Genomic DNA, 18,842 nt, shown 5'->3' with positions numbered 1-18,842 from the left:
GAGAAATTGTGACTTCAGTCTGCGCTCTCTCTCTCTCTCTCTCTCTCTCTCTGTGTGTGTGTGTGTGTGTGTGTGTGTGTGCGTGTGCGTGTGTGTGAGTGACTGAGTGAGAGAGAGAACCACCCCCCCTGTATAAATGACTCCTCTCCTCCTCATCTCTTTAATCCTCTCCTCCTTTAGTTTCTCACAGGACACAACCATGCGGAGTCTCTTCTGGTCGGTTCTGGGTTTATTCTCTGCTTTACTCGCTTCAGGTAAATATCCCACCAACACCAACAAGAAGGAAAAACGCTGAATGTGATTATTTCTGATGTTGCTCACTGACGGTCGCTGATCTTCCCAAAAAATGAAAAAGCCCATGCGGCAAAGAGATGCTCTGCACCCCCGGAGTACCCGCACGCCCGAGTGGATGCGAGGTTCCGCAGCAGGGGGGGCTTCAGCAGCGGGCAGGAGGTCAGGTTCAGATGCCCCGAGGACTTCAGTCCCAGAGGCAACCCTATTGTGCATTGCTGGCACGGAAAGTGGACCAAACTGATGCTGAAGTGCGAGAGTAAGTCAATGACACGAGTTCTTTGATATCAGAAATACACTTTTAATGTTGTTTTCCACCGGGAGGATTCGTTTCAATGGGATCAAGGCAGAGACTTTATGGGAGTCAATTTGAGAAGCAGCCCAACGACCCCTAGTGGCCTGATTGGTGACCTGCGTGGCAGACAACCAATACTACAATACAATATATTATTTATTTCCTAGACCTGTATGGATATGAAATATCTCCCATTGTAACAGGGAGCTGTCCCAATGTTGATTGAGGAGGAAGGTTAAATGCAATATATTGCCTTGTTTTTATTTGTTTCTTGAATACCTGAGAAATACATTAAGATTACTATGAATCAAAAAAAAAAAAGTTTTCATAAGTTCATAAGAAGGTTTTCATGTATAGTGTTTGGTCAAACTTGCTGAGGTTGGTGAAGGATTTGCAGCAGCTGGTAAAAAATGTGTAGTTTCTTCATCTAGAAAATTCTATTCAATTTCATTTGTATGGCACTGAAGCACAGACACAAACATTATCTCGAGGCACTTTGCATTGTGAGGTCAAGACCTTTAAATAGTCAGGTAGTCAGATTCCAGCCTTTAGCTCTGATTGATTATTTCCCTCTCTCCCTCTCTCCCTCTCTCTCTCCCTCTCTCTCTCTCTCTCTCTCTCTCTCTCTCTCTCTCACATTTCTTACAGAGAGAATGTGTGGAAACGCCGGGGATCTACCGAATGGACAGTTCGACTATAAAGGGAATTCATTTATCGGGCAGAAGATCTTCGCGATATGCAATGAAGGGTAAGTTGTACCCGAGGACACTCATAGAAAACCTGGTCGGCTGTGTGTGACTGTGCTGCTCATCTCCATGTTGACAGATTCACTCTGAAGGAACTGAACTACATGATATGCAAGAGCTCTGGGTGGACCGGTGACTTCCCGAAATGTGAAGGTGGGTCTGAAACTCGGTCATCTCCTTTGGTATGCAGAAACCTCGAGGTGAATTGCACTGGGACGTATTGTGTCTGTAAGAACCAGTAACCGCTCCCTGAATGTGACGCTGCTCAAGTTAATCCCTTGATTCATCTAAACGTGATCTTTCCACTATGTGAATAAAGCTGTGGAAATAGATATTGAGTAATCCGGCTTGACGTCACATCAGTGTTTTGTAATTCAGGGATGAACTCACCTGTTTTCTAAAATCACATTCTCTTTCCGTGTGTGGCAGGATTGTGAGTTTCAGATTTTCTCAGATCCTCTCCAGCAGAGTTGTGTCGTCTGCTGTTACACAAATATTTCACTTGTGTGCTTTGATGGTTCTTTATTTTCTCAGTTTATGTACAATTTTTTCAGAGGTTTAAACCTTGAGTAAGTTAAGGAGTACAATTAACAACAGAATGATTGAACAAAGTATATTTAATTAAGTACAAAACATGTAGGTACGTGTACTTGAATACTCGTATTTTCCACGTATTTATCTAGGTTTCAGAGAAATTCTGTACTTTTTACTTCACATTAATGAAGTGTGATTGTGATTTTCTCAGCAGAGAGAGCAGCCACCTGCTCCTCCCCTGCAGTGGACCACTCTGTGAAGGCTGGTGGGACAGTGTCTCTGTACCAGGTGGGAGACAACGTGACCTTCACCTGCAGTGGGGGCTTCCAGCTGGACGGAGCTCCGCAGGTCACATGTGGGCCCGGTGGACAGTGGCTTCCTCGGCTCCCTCGGTGTCTGCCCTCGAGCGAAGGACCTGAGCAGCTCTCTCGCAAAGAAGGTAAGTTTTCTTCTAGATAAATAGATTATTGCAAAGATTACACAAGCGCAACAGAATAGATTTACACATAACTTGATGACAGGATGCGATATAGGTCGGGGATTCTGTTGGTCAAATGTCACTCTGACTACAAAGCATATAACTCACAAATTAATGATGAAGTGATGATATTCCTGCTAAAGGTTAACTCCAATGTGACATCATAATGTTCTGGGCATATTTAAACCATCACTCAGGAACAGAAGCAAAGGTCGTGACCTCATTATGACACAGTAACTGTAGTTAGCAGAGATGTGGAGGAGGAGGAAGAGGAGGAGGAGAAGGAGGAGGAAAGACTCACATATCAGTTTTATTTCAGATAATTTAATCTATAAAGCTGTGAATATTTTCTATGACTTGAGCAAAAAAATAGGCTACATAGATTTGAAAAAAAAGAAGGATGTTCACTAGTATGAATTTGATCTCCACATTTAAAATCCAGGATTATCTTTTCACCTCCTAGCTTTGTGAGACAGGAAAATATTTATGACACCAATTTCCCAAGGGAGTAATTCATGGATCTTGGTAAAAAACACATAGTACATATTTAATTTATGATTGTTATTCAATCAATAAAAATCTGGAATCTAGTTTGTTTAAATGTGGTTATATAGTGTGTAGGGTTTATTACAGGTGCTGAACAATAACAAATGGGACTGTAAACCTGTAACTACATTCAAAGTGTGGCTGTGATGACGTGGATTCAGTAGAAAAACAGTTAGTATGTGTCTTTAAACGTTTTAGAAAACTTGTTCAAAACAAACATGAGGGAATTGAATCGGTCTGTTGGGCCTTGATGGAAGCTCACTCCTCACTTTCCTCTCCAGCAGGTGGATGTGGCAAACCGCTCACCATAAAAACAAACAACGCCAACCTGGCTGACAAGTATATCCTCAAGACAACCTTTAGGTCCGGAGACCGGGTCCACTACACGTGTGACGTGGGACACGCTCCAGCTGGAGGCAACACAATGCGCACGTGCAGGAACGGGAAGTGGACGCCGCTGTTCCTGAAATGTGAACGTGAGAACTTGTAGATTCTGTCACAGTCAAACTTTAGTGTGAAGCTTTGTACGTTACTGAGGAGCTGATGTTTGAAGTCTTTGAAGTCCTGATGTAATAAACAGTGTTTGATTCATAACCTATAAGAATGTGAAGTCATCAGTTATCATCCTTGCAGCCATAGTTTTTAATCCTAAACAATCAATTTTTTGGTCTTGATGGAGGAATACATAAAACTCTGTGATCTATAAATATGAACAATCTAAAAACATTAGTTATATCACAAATACTTTCCGTTGACCAAACTTAATTCATTACCTAAATAAATTCATTTTTAGTTGGTTAGCCTTTTTCTTTTTCAGATCAGTCGACATAAAAATAGAAACAATATCCGCCAGGTTTATAATGTCCTGATAAATCCTAAGAGGGTTCTTGTTGTCGTCTTTAAAAGTGAAGCAGTGCGGCTCTGCAGGGGAGATTCTGAATGGACAGTTCACATACACAGGATTGGAGTTTGGAGACACTGCTACAGCCGTCTGTGATAACGGGTGAGACACCACCACACAATTAAAGCTCTTCTATTAAACAGACAGTTTGTTGTTACATATTTAACTCTTCATTCTATATCCTGTCCTCAGGTATTCTCTCGTCGGACGGGCCACCAGGAGATGTAAGGATAACGGCTGGGATGGACGTGTGCCTGTTTGTGAAGGTTCTGCGAACAAACACAAACAATCATCAACCCTAAATCTCCTGAATCTCTTTAGTAATATTTTCTACTTCTGTGGCATCTCCTCCAGCTGTGGTGTGTGAGGAGGCTCCAGAGGGGACCAACGCAGAGAGGAGCAACCTTCAGGAGCCACCGTACACGTTCAGGAGCGTGATTGGCTATCGGTGTCGTGAGGGAACCCTCGTTGGACCGAAGGAGATCTGGTGCACCCACAACGGGACATGGAGCTCACCTCCTCCTCAATGCAAAGGTCCCAGATAGACGCAGCCTGTTTTTTTGTTGTACAACTTAACATCTGCATCATGAGCTAAATTACAATTTGAACCCCCCTGGCTTTGCAGTGATTACATGTGCACCTCCAATTGTGTCGAGGGCCTCCTGGGCTGGAGCTCAGATGAACCTGTATCAATACAGGGACACCATATCCATCGAGTGCCACACAGGCTACAACATGATCGGCCAGAGCTTCGTTACCTGTGGTCAAGATGGCCAGTGGTCACCTGGCCTGCCCAAGTGTACACGCACATGTAAGTAAACAACTATTTGTTACAGAGACTTGATATGTTTGTACTTTATAAACACCATAAACTTTAAAATGAATATGTCATTTTTTTTTCTCAGGGCGTCGGGTTGGGAAATGAAATACAAAACCAGAGTATTCCATCGAGCCAATAATGATCTTATTTGCTCTTGAAACTTAACTTTCAGACATTAAAGAGAGTTTGAAATGAAGCTGAAGTACAGTTTGTTTATTTCAATAAGTGTTTCTGGGCAGCAACAGGTACAAACTTGTTCCATTCACCTCTGTACATTTCTTTTTTTCTTTACAGTGGATAATGTTACTGTATGTGTATCATCTCTATAGACTAAACGGTGAGTGAGCATTTCATGGACAAACAAGCTACGAGAACATAAGAACACCAAATTCCATTCATTTAAAAAGACAATACAAAATCCAGACATTTTTTTTTACATGAGCAATAACAATTCAAGTGCAAATATCATTATCAACTCTATGATACATCATAGCAAACTCTTGTTAAAAGGCAACAATTAAAAAAAAAACAAAAAAAAACTACAGGTTGCAGGAGAAGACGATGATGATGATGATGATGATGATGATTTTGGCTGGGAGGGGGGGGGGGAGCTGCGTGATGACGTCTGCATGGAGGAGTAAATGTAAAATAAGCATTTAAGTGAGATGCGTATGGAGGGATTTTGTTTTTTCATGGCTTGGCCCAGCGTTGCCCTCAAATCTGACAATGAGGTCAAATTCCCTTTGTGTCATCCTAGAGCTCGGGTACGTAGAGGTACATGATCCCACATACTTTTTATTTACATTTACAAAAACATCTTCCCTAATCTATTCATTTGTTATCAGAGAGTGAGCGTCGACTCGATTTTCATTTTCCTTTCGAGGGTTGAATATGTGGGTTAAAGTGTGGGGGGGGGGGGGGGGGGGTATCATTGTCACTTGCCCACAGACCAACCAGTAGCCGTCTGAACTGATGACACTGATATTAAAAGGAGTAGCTCAGACATTTTGGGAAATTTGCTCATGCACTTTCTTGCTGAGATTCCCGTCACCACTTTGCTCTTTAGTAAAAACCACACACTGTTGTTTCCACACTCAGAATTTTACATCAAAAAGTCTGAATGTGTTAATAATCGAGTTTAAGAAATATGGTAGGCATACAGGACAAGGCTAGCTGTTTCCCTCCATTTCCACTCTTTATGCTAAGCCAACTATCCGCCAGCTGTAGCTCCCATACACAAATTCTGCTCCTCGACTCCTTTGCAGATCCTTACTTGAAGCAAAGTGTCAGATTTGACTAAACATACATTATTTCACCCTGTTTTGGTCGATGTTTTAATTTCACAACATATATATCTACATATTTTTAAACACACCAAATGTCATTATTTTTAAATCACTTTTTTTTTTTTACGGATTTAGTTGTTTTTTTTGTATTTTGCCCGTTAAGAGAACAATGGAAAATTCTGTTGTTTCGAGAATTAAGTTGCAATATTGTGAGGATAAAGTCGTAATTGGGAAGAAAGTCATAATATCATGAGAATAAACAAAAGGGAATGAGCTGCTATTAGAACCTGTGTTCCTCCTCGTCTGGATCCAAACTCTTCAACCAATCTCCAGGTTTCTTGAGAAACTGTGAAAGCACTTTGAATATCACATAGATGTAACCAAAGATACACAATCGACCACCAAACATTTCCCTTCTCCACAGAAAAAGGCATTTTCCTCCAAGTCTGAATCTGTTTGCTTCTTTCTTTGAAATAAACTATTTCCCAATCTTTTTAAAAGTCCTGATAATTAACTTGATGTTGGAAATTCCTCATTTTAACGTTGGCAGCAGGACTAAAATCGGACTGTTTATTGTCATCATTTTACGACTGTATTTAAATTAAATTTCAATTTCAACCTTATGATATCACGACTTTATTTTCATAAAACTTACAACTCAACTCTCAAAAGCAATGTTCCTTCCCTTTAGGTTACCGTAATACTCATACGTATAAGAGAGACACGATGAATCCGAGACCTCTTCTGCCAATAGTGACGCATATTTCATACGAGTCTCGACACGACCGACGCCCACTTCACTTCACAACAGGGCGTGACCAAAGTTAAAGGTGTTGTCTTCTTCTGACGGCTTCTAAATCTAGTGCACAAACAACTTGACCTTCCCGTCTTTTCTGGGGCAGTCTTTGGAAGAGCTGTCTTCATTGGGACAGAATAAAACGTGAGCGGGTTGTGTATGGAAGGGGAGGGGGATGGGGGGGGGGGGGGGGGTAAGTACTAGGTGTCTTTGGATCTGAAGACGGGCGCAACATTAAAGGGTGGAAAGTGTTTTCTTTTAAGGTGGGGGGGGGGGGGGTCCTGCGTAAACAAATTAGGATCAAAGAATTCAACCCTCGTCGAATTTATTTTCATTATTTACAAGATTGTTGAAAAAAAAATTAAAATAATAATAAAAACACTGTAAAACTAGAAATCCACTGACAGGCAATGTGAGATTATCAATTTATCAACTGTGTGTGAGAATTAAAGAGTTTTTCAGATTCCGCCGGTTTTAAAACCCGCGGACTAGAAGTGTGTGGAGTACATCGGAAAGACAATATGAGATTGAAGAATTAAAGTGACCTTTTAAAAGAAGCAGCAAACGTAATGTCCCTCAAAGACATTTCTCTCTTTCTCTCTCTCTCTCTCTCTCGCTCTCTCTCTCACTGAGACATGTTCCACCTTACGTCCCATTATCTCATTTCTGTGGCTCTCACTATTATTATTAGTTTGTTATTCGTCCCCTCAATTGTCCACGGGTGTCCCTGGAATAAAAACAATTTATCTATTTGCTTTTTAAGTTGGCTTGTTAAAGAGCAACACAACGGAACAAAACACAGACGAACTGTTTTAACAGTAAAACTCGTGGAAGTCGCTCTAAGAGCTCAAATAGAAGTAAGGCTTTAAATGACCTGGAGCGAAGCTGCGACACGAGACTCAGCGACGGCTCCCCGGAGGAGGGCGGCACACAGACACTGAAGATGGAACCGGGGGGGGGTTACACAACACTTACACAACACGCACACACACAGTCATACTTAATGGTAGGAGTTGGAGCTGGAACTCAGGCCCCTCATTTAAGCAAATACGACAACAACAAGCTCTATCAAGCTCAAACCGCACACACACCAAACATCGCTCCCTGTCTGAAGTCGACGTTTCTATTGTTATTTTCTGTGTGTGTGTGTGGTTTTGTTTCACAACACAATAGAAAAAAAACAAAACCCACTCACACACTCTACACCCCCACTGAGGGTTTGAGCTCGGGGCGGCAGACCTGCGCTGAACGGAAACGGACAAGAATCAAACCTAAAACACAAATAATGTTCTCTTCAGGTCTGCATAGTGTTTATTGTCAAAGCCTATGGAAAATACGAGAGGGTAAACAAGGTGGTAGGATTTGTGTTTCGTTTTCTTTTCTTTTTTAACTTTCTTTTAAGCCCTGTGAGAGTTGCGGGATGTGGCCTGTAAGGCGGCGGGAGGGGGGTAGGGGGGTGGGAGGGGGGGGGGTGGGGGTGTCGGGGGAGGTCACGATCCAATTCCGCCGGCCGCTCGACCTTTTTTTACTTGTATGGTCGCAGGAAGGCGGAGACTTTGCTGCTGATGAGACGGATGAAGGAGCGGGGGAGCATCTCGTTGGACTCCCGAGTGGTGTACTTGAAGTAGTTGTTTGGGTGAGCCAGCACGTCGAACAGAGTCTTAATCAGCTTCTTATCCTGTGGAGGAATAAAGACCATGTGTAAACTTCATACTGAAACACACACTTCACTGTTTATGATGACATCTGATGCTATAACACAATGCTATGATATAAATGACACCTTCTATATGAGATCTACATCTTATTATTATTATTAATGCGCCATCTGACTCATGCAAGCAACAATTTTTTTGTTTAGCAGCAGTTTTACTTTGCCCATCAATATCTTACTTTAGTTTAAGGACCAAGATAAAAACATTGTTCACACCTTGAGGATTTCTTGGTGGTTTTCTGAAGAGTAGAGTCGTCCGTCCCTCACTATGTCCTCTACCAGCTGTTCATAGTCCTCTGAATTCAGAAACACACGGGAGACAACACAGGACACGGTTACAAGCCACACTGGGACATGTTGAAATACATGGCGTGCACATACAAAACAGGCTTAACTGGTGAATATTATAATACAGAGGCATGACGCCCAAAAAAAGATAAAAACAAAGACACAGCTTCAGTATCAGCTGTTTATATCAATGCTGTGAAACACATCAGTATTTATCTCCTGATAAATAACAAGAAACTACAATACAATACCTTTTTAAATTCTGTTAAAATAATTATATTAATGTTTTTAAAAGAAACGCACATTCTCCCAGACAAATTCCAATGTCCTCTAATGCACTGAATATCAAAAAAGAATAACCTAAAAACCTCATTGTAAAAAAACTAAACAGCGCCCACTTCGGCCAAATGGAGTAATTACACATTGATTTCCATATGATTGTCTGTAATCTTGAGGGAGTTTATTTAAAGACTTTGTTCTTAACGCTTGAAACTGGATTTTCCAAAGCGTGTGTGTCTTACAATTTAAACGTTTTACACGTCAGAGGAAGATTGCTATGTTGTCTTTTCAAAGCTACAGTCTATAAAGGGATAATAAAGTCATCATAGAGTTTAAAATGAGTTTCTTATTAGTAGTAAAAAGCAGCTGCTGTGGTAAAGGGGCGTGTTCGCTACCATCATAGGTGACGTAGGGGATCTGGAAGCCCCGGGCGCTGTTGGCCTCGTTGGACTTGAAGTTAATCCACAGACGTCTGGAGCGAGCTGTGAAGGCGATTGGCCGCTCGTACGTCTGACACGTCTCGTAGGTGGTGATGGATGTGGCTGACCCTTGCAGAGGCACAGACGGGACAAACGATGAGCAAACAGGTTTTTCTCAAAGATTAAATTGAAGACTGGAAAGGTGAAGAAACTCACAGTTCTTCCTCATCACCAACACATCTCCACACTCGTCCTCAGAGGGCAGGAAAATCTCCGGCACCACGATGAGGATCTTGCGCTTGCTGGGCGGGTTGATGTTCCAGATACATTCCACGTTGGCGGGGTAATTACCGGGGTAGTTCGGTGACTCAATGTAACCCATGAACTCGCCCATCTCTCCACCGCATTGCCTGTCTAGACACACACAGACACACAAAACACATTAGATTCCAGCCGCTGGTTGAGAAATCACACACAACACTAAACCGTCACTTCCATGCTCACTCTTGCACTGGGATACGCTCGTGGCCCCATCAAAGTCCGTGGTGGTGTTTCCTGGGCAGGAGATACAGTAGTTCTGTCTGAACTCTGTCTGGTAGGTCCCCACGGGGCAGCGGATGCACCGGTGCACTGTGGTGTTGTAGTAATGACCGGGAGAACACTGAACTGCAGGGTGAGGTGGAAAGAAAGAAAAACACGTCAGTGGCTGCAGCTTTGTTTGATTGCACAAGTCTATTTTACTGCCTTTTTAATCAAAAAGAGCACACGCTGACCTTTGACCTCACAGTCGTGGAAGGAGCTGGCCCCTTCCCGCTTGGTGCCCAGTCCTCCGCCACAGGGGAAGCACAGGGTCCGTCCCAAATCGGGCTGGTAGGTCCCGTGAGGGCACGGCTGACACGGTTTGAAGCCGTCGCCGGAGAAGGAGCCGGTCGGACACTGGCCTGGATTTGATTTGAAGAACACAGAGAGTAAGCTCTTGATCTAAACACATCTACACTGTTTTGATATTGTCTCTGGGGCTACCTGCACAGGAGGAGATGTTCCGTGCCCCCACAGGCCCGTGGCCGTCGCTGCCAGGGCAGAGGTCACAGGCCAGCTGCCCCTCCCTCTCCTGGAAAGTGCCCGGTGGACACTGGACGCAGCGCTCCTGCTCCCCGTGGTAATACGACCCCGACAAACATCTGACTGAGAGAATATCCACAACGGATCCAATCAGAGACGACAAACATTTAAAAAACAGAAATGCAAATCATAGACTCAGTTTTGATTTCAGGTTTCTTCTTGTCCCCGGAACAGATGATCCACTAAACATTAATATACGGTTCACTTTACTAGATACACTTGAACAATCTAATGCAATTCAATGTGTAAATCTAATTATACGTTTATTATCATAGAGATCATAGTTACAGGTTGAATATATTTTATCGAAAGGTGTTTTAAAGGTTATTGTCCTTACGATTGACACATTAGAAACACACAACTGACTATGACCTCACAGCTTAAACCCACTGTACAAGTTAATTAATATCACTACGTGCACAGGAACACGTGTGACATCTTAAAAATAGACTTCATGGCAGAACAGTGGAATTTGATTCAATGACACTGTACAGGTGTCGTCAGTAAAGTGGGTAAAGAGCGTATACTTCAGTGTATTGCAGTTTATGGCTCTAAAACAGGTGAGTAGTCAGCCCTGGTCCCGCTCCACGGTCTTACCACATCGGCCGCTTTCCCGCTCCGAGCCCGGGTTACAGTTCTCTTGACTGGGAGCGGCCTGGGGAAGTTTCTGGGCGACCTCGTATTCCAGGCCCGCGACTCGGATCAGGAAGCGCTCCTGGTTGATGGACTTCTTCAGAGCCTTGATGTACGTCTTCACCTGCTTCTCCATGCGCTGTCTCAGGCAGCTGAGATTACAACTGCCTGGTTTTAGGTACATTGACGTAGAAATAACAAAAAAGAATAATGACTTGACAGTGAAATCTGTGGCACAATACGACAGCCCCGAGGTCAACAACGTGTTCTTCTGGGTGAGGGGACCGACCTGTGGTGTCTCCAGGTTTGACCTCGGCCTCCAGCTCCAGAGTGATGCGAGTGACCTCTTTGTTGGACGGGTTCCGAGCACGTCGTCCCTTCGTTTTCTTTGAGGAGTCACACCTGAGGTTGACAAACGTTACGAGGCAGTTGCTGCAAGGCTGCCCCCCTCCTGTGAACACATGATATCACAGTCTGGGTGAGATTAACCTGCAAAGCCCATTTATTCAGTCATTAGAAATTACAAACTATTGATCTGCTGAATATCTTCTTCATTGGTCAACTACATATCTCTTCTATTAAATGTTATCTCATAATTTGCCAACAATCTAAAACCCTGAAATATTCATCTAAAATGTACATAAATAATCAAAAATAAAATATATATTTTTATAATATATATTTAATTAAATATACAGAAATATGTAAAAATAAACCTGATAATATTGAGTTAAAATGTACATAAATATATCAGAATACACCTAAAAATAATTCAGATAAAATAGAGAGAAATATATCAAAATAAAAAACCTAAATATATTCCTATAAAATATATAGAAATATATCGGAATAAAACCTAAAAATGTCCAAATTCAATATATAGAAGTTTATTAAATATAAAACCTAAAAACATTCTGATAAAAATATAAAATAAATATATTAATAATAACATGAAGTATCAACAGCAAATCCTCACATTTTATTTGCTTGCAGGAAAAAGGTCTGAAGTTTTTTTTGGGGGGGGGAAATTGTGAAAAATAACCAAATACGCTCCTATAAATTTCAATAAAAAAACAGCACACAAACACACTAACAAACACACACACACACACACACACACACACACAAAGACTTACCTGGTCCTAGTGTCCGTCCCCTGTCCTCCGTCCTGCCGGTCAGTTTGGGGTGCAGGTGACATTTGGCGTTTTTAATCTTGAAGGAAGCCGTCTGCTTCACTGGAGGAGCCAGAGTCTCTACACACAAACACAGCCACAGTGTGTCAGGGCACAGAAACAGAGTGTGTGTTCGAATTGTTGTGTGATCATAAGAAGCTGGAGGAAATCGAACCTATGCAGCTATGACTGCTGGAGTTGAACCTGGAGGGAGTCTTTCCTCTGAAGATGGGGATACCACAACTGACTGAGTAGCTGTTGTCAGACTCTGGAGAAGATCACAAACAAAAATACTAAATAATAAATAAAACTTTGACTTCCAGGGTTTATTATTGTAAGAGTGCACTCTCCCTGGGAGGGACGTACCTGCCAGATAGTGAGCTTTAGAGGCACAGGTGAGGGAGCAGCTCTCTTTCTTGCCTGTCTTGCTACAGGTCAGTGTTGCTTTGGGTGCCACCAGTCCAGCAAAACACTTCAGGACTTCTGAGGGGAAAGGTAGGTAAACATAGAAAATAAACAATGCATTCCACGACACAAAGAAAACACAAACAAGAAACACTAAAATTTGCCAAAATAGCCAAAAACAAGAGCAGAGGTAAAAGACTTCTGGGAAAAAATACATTTCAGAAAATGAAATTTTAGGCAAATGAATCAACTGAGACAAGAACAACAGGAGGTCAAATAAAAAACTGAGATTAAAAACTTAAATCGTCCTCGTGATAATATTGAGTTGAGCTGGAGATTGTTCTGTATGTTAATCCATGTTGCAGGGGCATGATGAGAAAATGTGGATTTATCAAACTCAGTAAAAACAGTTAGCACCTGCAGAGAATCCAGTCATTTGAGCTCAATCCAAATAAAAGACAGCAGTGAGGTGAGGTGAAAGCTGGAGTCAGACCCATGAAGATAAATAAAACCCAGTGTGTTCCTCTAACAGAGAGAGAGAGTGAGAGAGAGAGAGATAGAGAGAGAGAGAGAAAGAGAGAGAGAGAGAGAGAGAGAGAGAGAGAGAGAGAGAGAGAGAGAGAGAGAGAGAGAGAGAGAGGGCGATCCCAACTCTGCAACTCTTATTATTACCAGTAATGAATCTTGAAGTAGATTAAAAAACAGTATCCAACAGTTTCAGGGTATACATACTCTATAGACTGGCAGTAAGGTAATATATCTAAATATAGAAAGCTGAGAGAGACACACAGATGTTTCCCACAGCCAAGAGGAGACCAATGAGTTCAGAGTGTGACTCAGTGGATCGGCCACACGGGGGCAGTGCTGCTACGTACCGACGCAGTCCTTCCGGTTCCAGTGCAGCTTGTACCCTGGTGGACAGGTACACTCGTAGCTCCCCTGAGAGTTGATGCAGCCATATTTACACCCCCCACGATTTATACTGCATTCGTCGATATCTGCGAATAGAAACGTTGGCACATAGATGTTTAGTTACAACAAAAAAAGTCTCAGAACATCAAGAGACAAGCATCGAAAACAATCTGGAGTTAATCTTCTGTGGAGTGAAATCATTTGAGGAGTTTCTCTGAGGTCAGCTGGATCCGTCCTGTCAGAGTCTCACATCCAGGGAAGATTAATGTGTTTGCGTGTAAACAGAAGTGATTCCGTGTTTTGATGACGCCACCTTCAATTTCATGGTCAGAACTGCTGCGCTGCTCCGTGTGGGGGGGGGGGGGGGGACGGCTTGTGTGCGGCCCAACTAATTCTAATCACCTTTCCAAACACATGCTGAGCTCTAACCACAAAAAGCATCCGGGTTCCAGATGCAGGCCGGCCGCCATTGACGCCAGACAGAAAATTAGCTGCCGGGGGACGTGCCAGGCCGCGGACAAAGTGGTGGAGACACCGGGAGCGAGCGAGAGAGAGAGAGAGAGGCGCAGATAATGGCAGTGATGGATGATCGGGGCCTGCTGATATGAAATGCTCTTCCCTGTCTCATTCAATTATTCACCCTGATTAAAAACAGTCTGTGCGCCCCTGCACTCCCAGAAGAAGATGATGACTTCATCAGCCGGAGCTGCTGGTGAGCGATGCGCTGCTTATCCTCCGCATCGGAGCCCACAATTCAAAAGACAAAGAGCTCTAATGAATATCTGATGGAAGCTGAGCTCATCCGACGGCAACTGCTGTTTTGACTTCTTTGTTCCTTCGCCCACTTGCAACCAAACGGACGCATTCGGACCTTTCTCCATGTCTCTCTGGCCTTTTTCATTCTGTGCTCTTAGAGAATAAGAGAGGAGAAGAGCTCAGGGTGTGTGTGTGTGGTGGGGGGAACAAGGACGCAACAAGACAATCTAACATTTAATTCAACAACTGCTTTGTGTCACGTAGAGGAATTTCAGGGCGGGCTCGGGAGCTCGTGGAAACATCAACATCTTCAGATTTTAATCAATTTTTCTGAGCTTACTCATCAACATCAGCAACTCCCAGTGCAGCCGACATCCCACCGTGAGCACGAGAAGAGAAAACTCTGGCTAAGATCTGGCAAGTCTGAACAGTCAGGTTATAATTACCCCCGACCAGAAGGCTATGCTTTGGTCTGTATGTCTGTTTGTTAATGAACAGGACTACACAGGAACTACTGGACTGGTGACCATGACACTTGGTGGAAGGATATGGTTCGAGTCAGGGAAGAACCAATTTAATCTAGGTGCGGATCAGAATCAGGGGGCGGATGGGGGGATTTTATTTTTTGCGTTCTTTAAAATCGTTTTTCTACATTTACATTGATTTCTCAGGGAATAATTCATGGATCTGCATTAAAAAAGAAATCTGGCTTGTTTAGGGGACTGATATTTATGAATGTGTGTAATTTGGAGTGGATGCAAATAAAAGAAAAATCCAGATCTAGTGAATTTAAACGTGGTTTCATGAGAGTTGCAATTACAAAACTTTAAACTCTCCTGTGTATGACTGTGTCTTTTGCCTGGTTCTATGAACACACACATTTGTCTGTAGATGAAGCCGCTCTGCTCAGCTCCACGCTGCCTGGATCAAATGACGCAAACTCAAAATCACTGACCACGTCGGCTACTTAGCTGCAACTGCCGAGTCTATTTTCTTACCAGATAAGCAAAATATGTGTGGATTGTTTTGCTAGCTGAGAGGGAGAATGGCTGGATATACTCTCACTTGGGAGGAATGTCGACGGGGCCCGGCACAATGCTTGACAGCAGGTCACCGACCTAATTGGGTTGGCTTAGGGTGAGTCTATTGTTAAACACTGAGCAAAGCTTTCTGCCTTGTTTGACAGCTATATCTCGGCTGATGAACCACACTGGGAATAACATAACCTTGGTTATGGCCAGGAGTGGAGAAAGTACAGCAGCCAGCGCCATAACTCTCTGGGGTTATCGAACATTTCCGACAGCGCCGATGAAAGGCGAGGGAACTCATTCATCACTGCACTGCTCAACAATGGTATAGAGAGTCATTTACGCCTGCCCATCTTCTCCTCAGTGCAGCTCGGTGGGGCCTGATCACCGTCCATCATGTGAGTAAAAGGCCTCACAAATCCAATTCTGCAGCTTTCTATTCCCTGAGCTGACAGCGAGTGCAGCTGCCTATTGTGGAAAGGATCCTATGACCTACAGGAGCATTTTAAAAGGCACGGTTATCTTTATTAGATTGTGACAGCGGAGATACGGACAGGAAACATCATGTAACCTTTTGAGGGTGTAATTAACTGAGCTGTCGGGTTTGTGCAGAACTGACAGCCCCATACATCTTAACTTCACCGCTGCACTCGTCTTTGTTGCAACATTCCTGATCAGTAGACTTGTCAAAGTACAGACGAAAACAAAAGCACGGAACAAATCACTGCAGAGCCGTGTATTTCTGAGATGTGAGTGCACACGCTGTCTCTCTCACAACTACTGTGAGGCCCTGAGGCGCTGGAGACAGCAGCAGATTCGAACTGGTGATACACACTCCATCAAAGAGCCGCCACAACATCCTGATGTGCTCCGGCGGGCCCCTTTCAGCTGCCTGCCAGGCAGAGCCGACGCCCCCCCCCACCACACACCTCCTGTACAGGTACACTAGCAGTGTACCTGCTAGTGCTTGATGGACGTGGTCCTCCTCTGCCTGACGCCGATGGTTTCTCATGTTTTAGTCCATTAACTGCAGCGCAAATCGTCTACATTTTACATTACTGCCAAGTGTAGCGTGGGTTCTCAGATTGATTTCCTGCCTTCCGGGCAGCCACCTGTTTCAGCTCATTTCAGTCCATTGGAGAATCAACTTGGAGACTTAAAACTGGCTCGTGATGGGTGATCCATCAGAGCGAGCATTTAGCTACATTTACTTTTATCCTTGAACGCAGATGCATGCGGCTACTCTACTGCACTGATGTGTTTTCAAGGACTGTGACATCCAGATTTACGAGTAAGCTGGTGAAAAGCAAAACAGCAGCAAAACTAAAGCACAATGATGTTGATCCATTTCGTTTCTTGTTGTTCTGCAACTCTAACATCTCTGACTTCAGAATGAAGAGATTTTTTTTAAAGAATCGCTGAATGTTCACTTGAGGGACGTAATAATAAAATGCTTTGATGGACAATCTGTCTAGATGATTCAAGTCGATTTTTTACATTAATCATCAATACTGATTGTGCATGTGCTCCTCAGAAGGTCCTATTCACCGCTGTACACAAAATGTGTAGTATTTATGTATTTAGAACGTTAAAGCATCAACACTTTCATGATAACAAGAGCGAATACAAAGGATCAGGTGTGACAGACATGTATATTACATATAAACGTATGCATGTTAATCATAACATTTTTTGTATTGGTGTTAAGTGCTTGTGAGACACACGGTTTACAAAGTGACAAAAATTTAAGTTCACATTAGAAGTTATTTACCATTTAAAGCCGATTGTAAAATTAAGTTAACTGGTTTATAAGTGATGACGTCAGGAACTAACGCAGGTGAACGTCTATGAATTGTTTATCTCCACCAACATATCGTAGAACGTTAGCATTTGCTAATTAGCACTAAACACAAAGTACAGCTGAGGCTAGCAAAGCTATAATAACTCAAAAGGGAGAATATTCCAATCAACACTAATTGGGATATGTCCCAATCATAATTATTAACCCATTGACCTCATGGTGGCGCTCATTTGTTATCGTGACAATCCACTCTCAATGAACTGTGAATGTATTGAATCCACTCAATACTAGACACGTTTAAAGTTTCAAAGCCTGACCATCTTATTGACATCACCTCAGTCACTTTGACAGCTAAAAAAAATCAAATAAAGCAGGAAACTAAATTTACAGACTGAAACATGCCTCGGAAATTAATCAGAGATTATCTCAAGTCGATAAAACGCTTTAATTTATCAGTTCAATCTCTTCTCTGGTCCCATATAAGCTGTCAGAAGAAATTTGAATCACCATTAATCATCTCTTTCTAGTGTTCTTGTGTTTTTCCTGCCAAACAGGGACTGATAGAGGGTTAGCGATGAAGTGCAGGATGCAGAGGAAGAGTGAGGGATGTATGAGATGAAGGGGGGGGGGCTCACCTCCACAGTGGGCCAGGCCGTACAGGACGTAGCCTTTGTGACACAGGCACTGGAAGCTGCCGGCAGAGTTCACACAGAAGTGGTCGCAGGCGCGGTCGAAGGAGCATTCGTCGATGTCTGTGTGGACAGAAAGACAATCTGTTAGAACCTTCTACATCACTCCAGCAAATTACAGAGAAAAGATCTGTCCATTTTCAAACAGGATTCTCCCCGCCACCATCACAGCATGGGTTCCTGCTTTCATGTTTTTTCATTGTGTTCATTGTTTGCGATGGGTCAAATCACAACAATCAGAAAAAGGCATCTCTTGGGGAAAAAAGGAAGACGTCTTCTGTTCCGGGCTCGGTGGCCGACCTCCCGCTGTCGTGCAGTTTTCCATTTTGATGCTCTGAAATGGAATTCTCAAAGCACTTTTGAAATAACAAGCAGCCGCAGCAGGAGACAAAGGAAATTCTGCTCGGCACCTGATAATAGGGACTGAAGGAACTTTATTTTGTTGTCCCCACACAGAACCTGCCAATCATTTCTCCTCTTAACCACGATAGAAGATGACCCAGAAATGTTTGAGACTCCGTAATCTGAGGTCTTTACTCTTCTGTTTCCAGGGTCACAGAAAAATCCTTGAAGAAAAGACAAATGTAGCGGGTCACAGTATAATCTCTCATCTCTGAGGGACGAGAGTTTGGGGCTGGAAACATTCTGCTTTCTCTTTCTAGTTTGACGGATCAGGTTTAAACAGGCTTTGGTTACCTGTAGGTAAACAGTCCGTGTGGAGACCACATTGACTGAAGCTTCATCAACACCACTACGTTTTCTTAGTGTCGTAAAATGTACGATGTAACCGCACAACAGCTGTTAAGCAACGAGGTCAGCGACACTTGTAACTGATCATCTGTATTGCGTTCTATTCCCCTTAGCAAAGATTAATGACAATTTTCTTCTGGAAGCCGTCACGTGATGGAGCCTGACCAATCAGTGAAGGCTA

General features: G+C 43.0%; 2 protein-coding genes across 3 annotated transcripts in view; one reads left to right on the top strand and one right to left on the bottom strand.

The window, feature by feature from the left end:
* Window positions 1-102: 102 nt before the first annotated feature.
* On the top strand, window positions 103-4,807 carry LOC128442879 (sushi, von Willebrand factor type A, EGF and pentraxin domain-containing protein 1). 2 transcript variants are annotated; one of them, XM_053425493.1, is made up of 11 exons: window positions 103-254; window positions 356-550; window positions 1,235-1,334; window positions 1,412-1,485; window positions 2,081-2,305; window positions 3,172-3,366; window positions 3,797-3,893; window positions 3,984-4,057; window positions 4,146-4,325; window positions 4,417-4,602; window positions 4,697-4,807. In XM_053425493.1, the coding sequence occupies exons 1-11, from the start codon at window positions 137-139 to the stop codon at window positions 4,714-4,716; spliced, it is 1,464 nt and encodes a 487-aa protein (XP_053281468.1). In that variant the 5' UTR covers window positions 103-136; the 3' UTR covers window positions 4,717-4,807. The 2 variants fall into 2 exon arrangements, with proteins under 2 accessions (XP_053281468.1, XP_053281466.1); XM_053425491.1 differs by having other exon boundaries at window positions 2,078-2,305.
* Window positions 4,808-8,172: 3,365 nt separating this feature from the next.
* Window positions 8,173-18,842, bottom strand: part of scube3 (signal peptide, CUB domain, EGF-like 3) — a 66,081-nt gene continuing 55,411 nt past the window's right edge. Inside the window, exons 10-23 of the mRNA XM_053425490.1 lie at window positions 17,858-17,974; window positions 13,601-13,723; window positions 12,687-12,803; window positions 12,496-12,588; window positions 12,285-12,401; window positions 11,438-11,599; window positions 11,113-11,316; window positions 10,417-10,578; window positions 10,167-10,334; window positions 9,898-10,059; window positions 9,610-9,807; window positions 9,370-9,522; window positions 8,624-8,703; window positions 8,173-8,371 (exon numbers count right to left, since the gene is read on the bottom strand). Coding sequence (XP_053281465.1) covers window positions 8,219-8,371; window positions 8,624-8,703; window positions 9,370-9,522; window positions 9,610-9,807; window positions 9,898-10,059; window positions 10,167-10,334; window positions 10,417-10,578; window positions 11,113-11,316; window positions 11,438-11,599; window positions 12,285-12,401; window positions 12,496-12,588; window positions 12,687-12,803; window positions 13,601-13,723; window positions 17,858-17,974 — 2,009 coding nt within the window. The 3' untranslated portion in view covers window positions 8,173-8,218. The remainder of the gene's footprint in view (window positions 8,372-8,623; window positions 8,704-9,369; window positions 9,523-9,609; window positions 9,808-9,897; window positions 10,060-10,166; window positions 10,335-10,416; window positions 10,579-11,112; window positions 11,317-11,437; window positions 11,600-12,284; window positions 12,402-12,495; window positions 12,589-12,686; window positions 12,804-13,600; window positions 13,724-17,857; window positions 17,975-18,842) is intronic.

This window comes from Pleuronectes platessa, chromosome 6 (genome assembly GCF_947347685.1).
Source record: "Pleuronectes platessa chromosome 6, fPlePla1.1, whole genome shotgun sequence".
Lineage (NCBI taxonomy): Eukaryota > Metazoa > Chordata > Actinopteri > Pleuronectiformes > Pleuronectidae > Pleuronectes > Pleuronectes platessa.
Note: the sequence above shows the minus strand (reverse complement) of the source record. Positions and strands in the feature narration are given on the sequence as shown.

What these genes read in the sequence shown, in the direction of transcription:
- LOC128442879 (XM_053425491.1), top strand. Translation starts at nt 137, where the DNA reads ATGACTCCTCTCCTCCTCATCTCTTTAATCCTCTCCTCCTTTAGTTTC. An exon ending in TTCGCGATATGCAATGAAGG is followed by an intron (nt 1,335 to 1,411) that starts GTAAGTTGTACC and finishes CCATGTTGACAG; the next exon opens with ATTCACTCTGAAGGAACTGA. An exon ending in ACCTCCTCCTCAATGCAAAG is followed by an intron (nt 4,326 to 4,416) that starts GTCCCAGATAGA and finishes CTGGCTTTGCAG; the next exon opens with TGATTACATGTGCACCTCCA.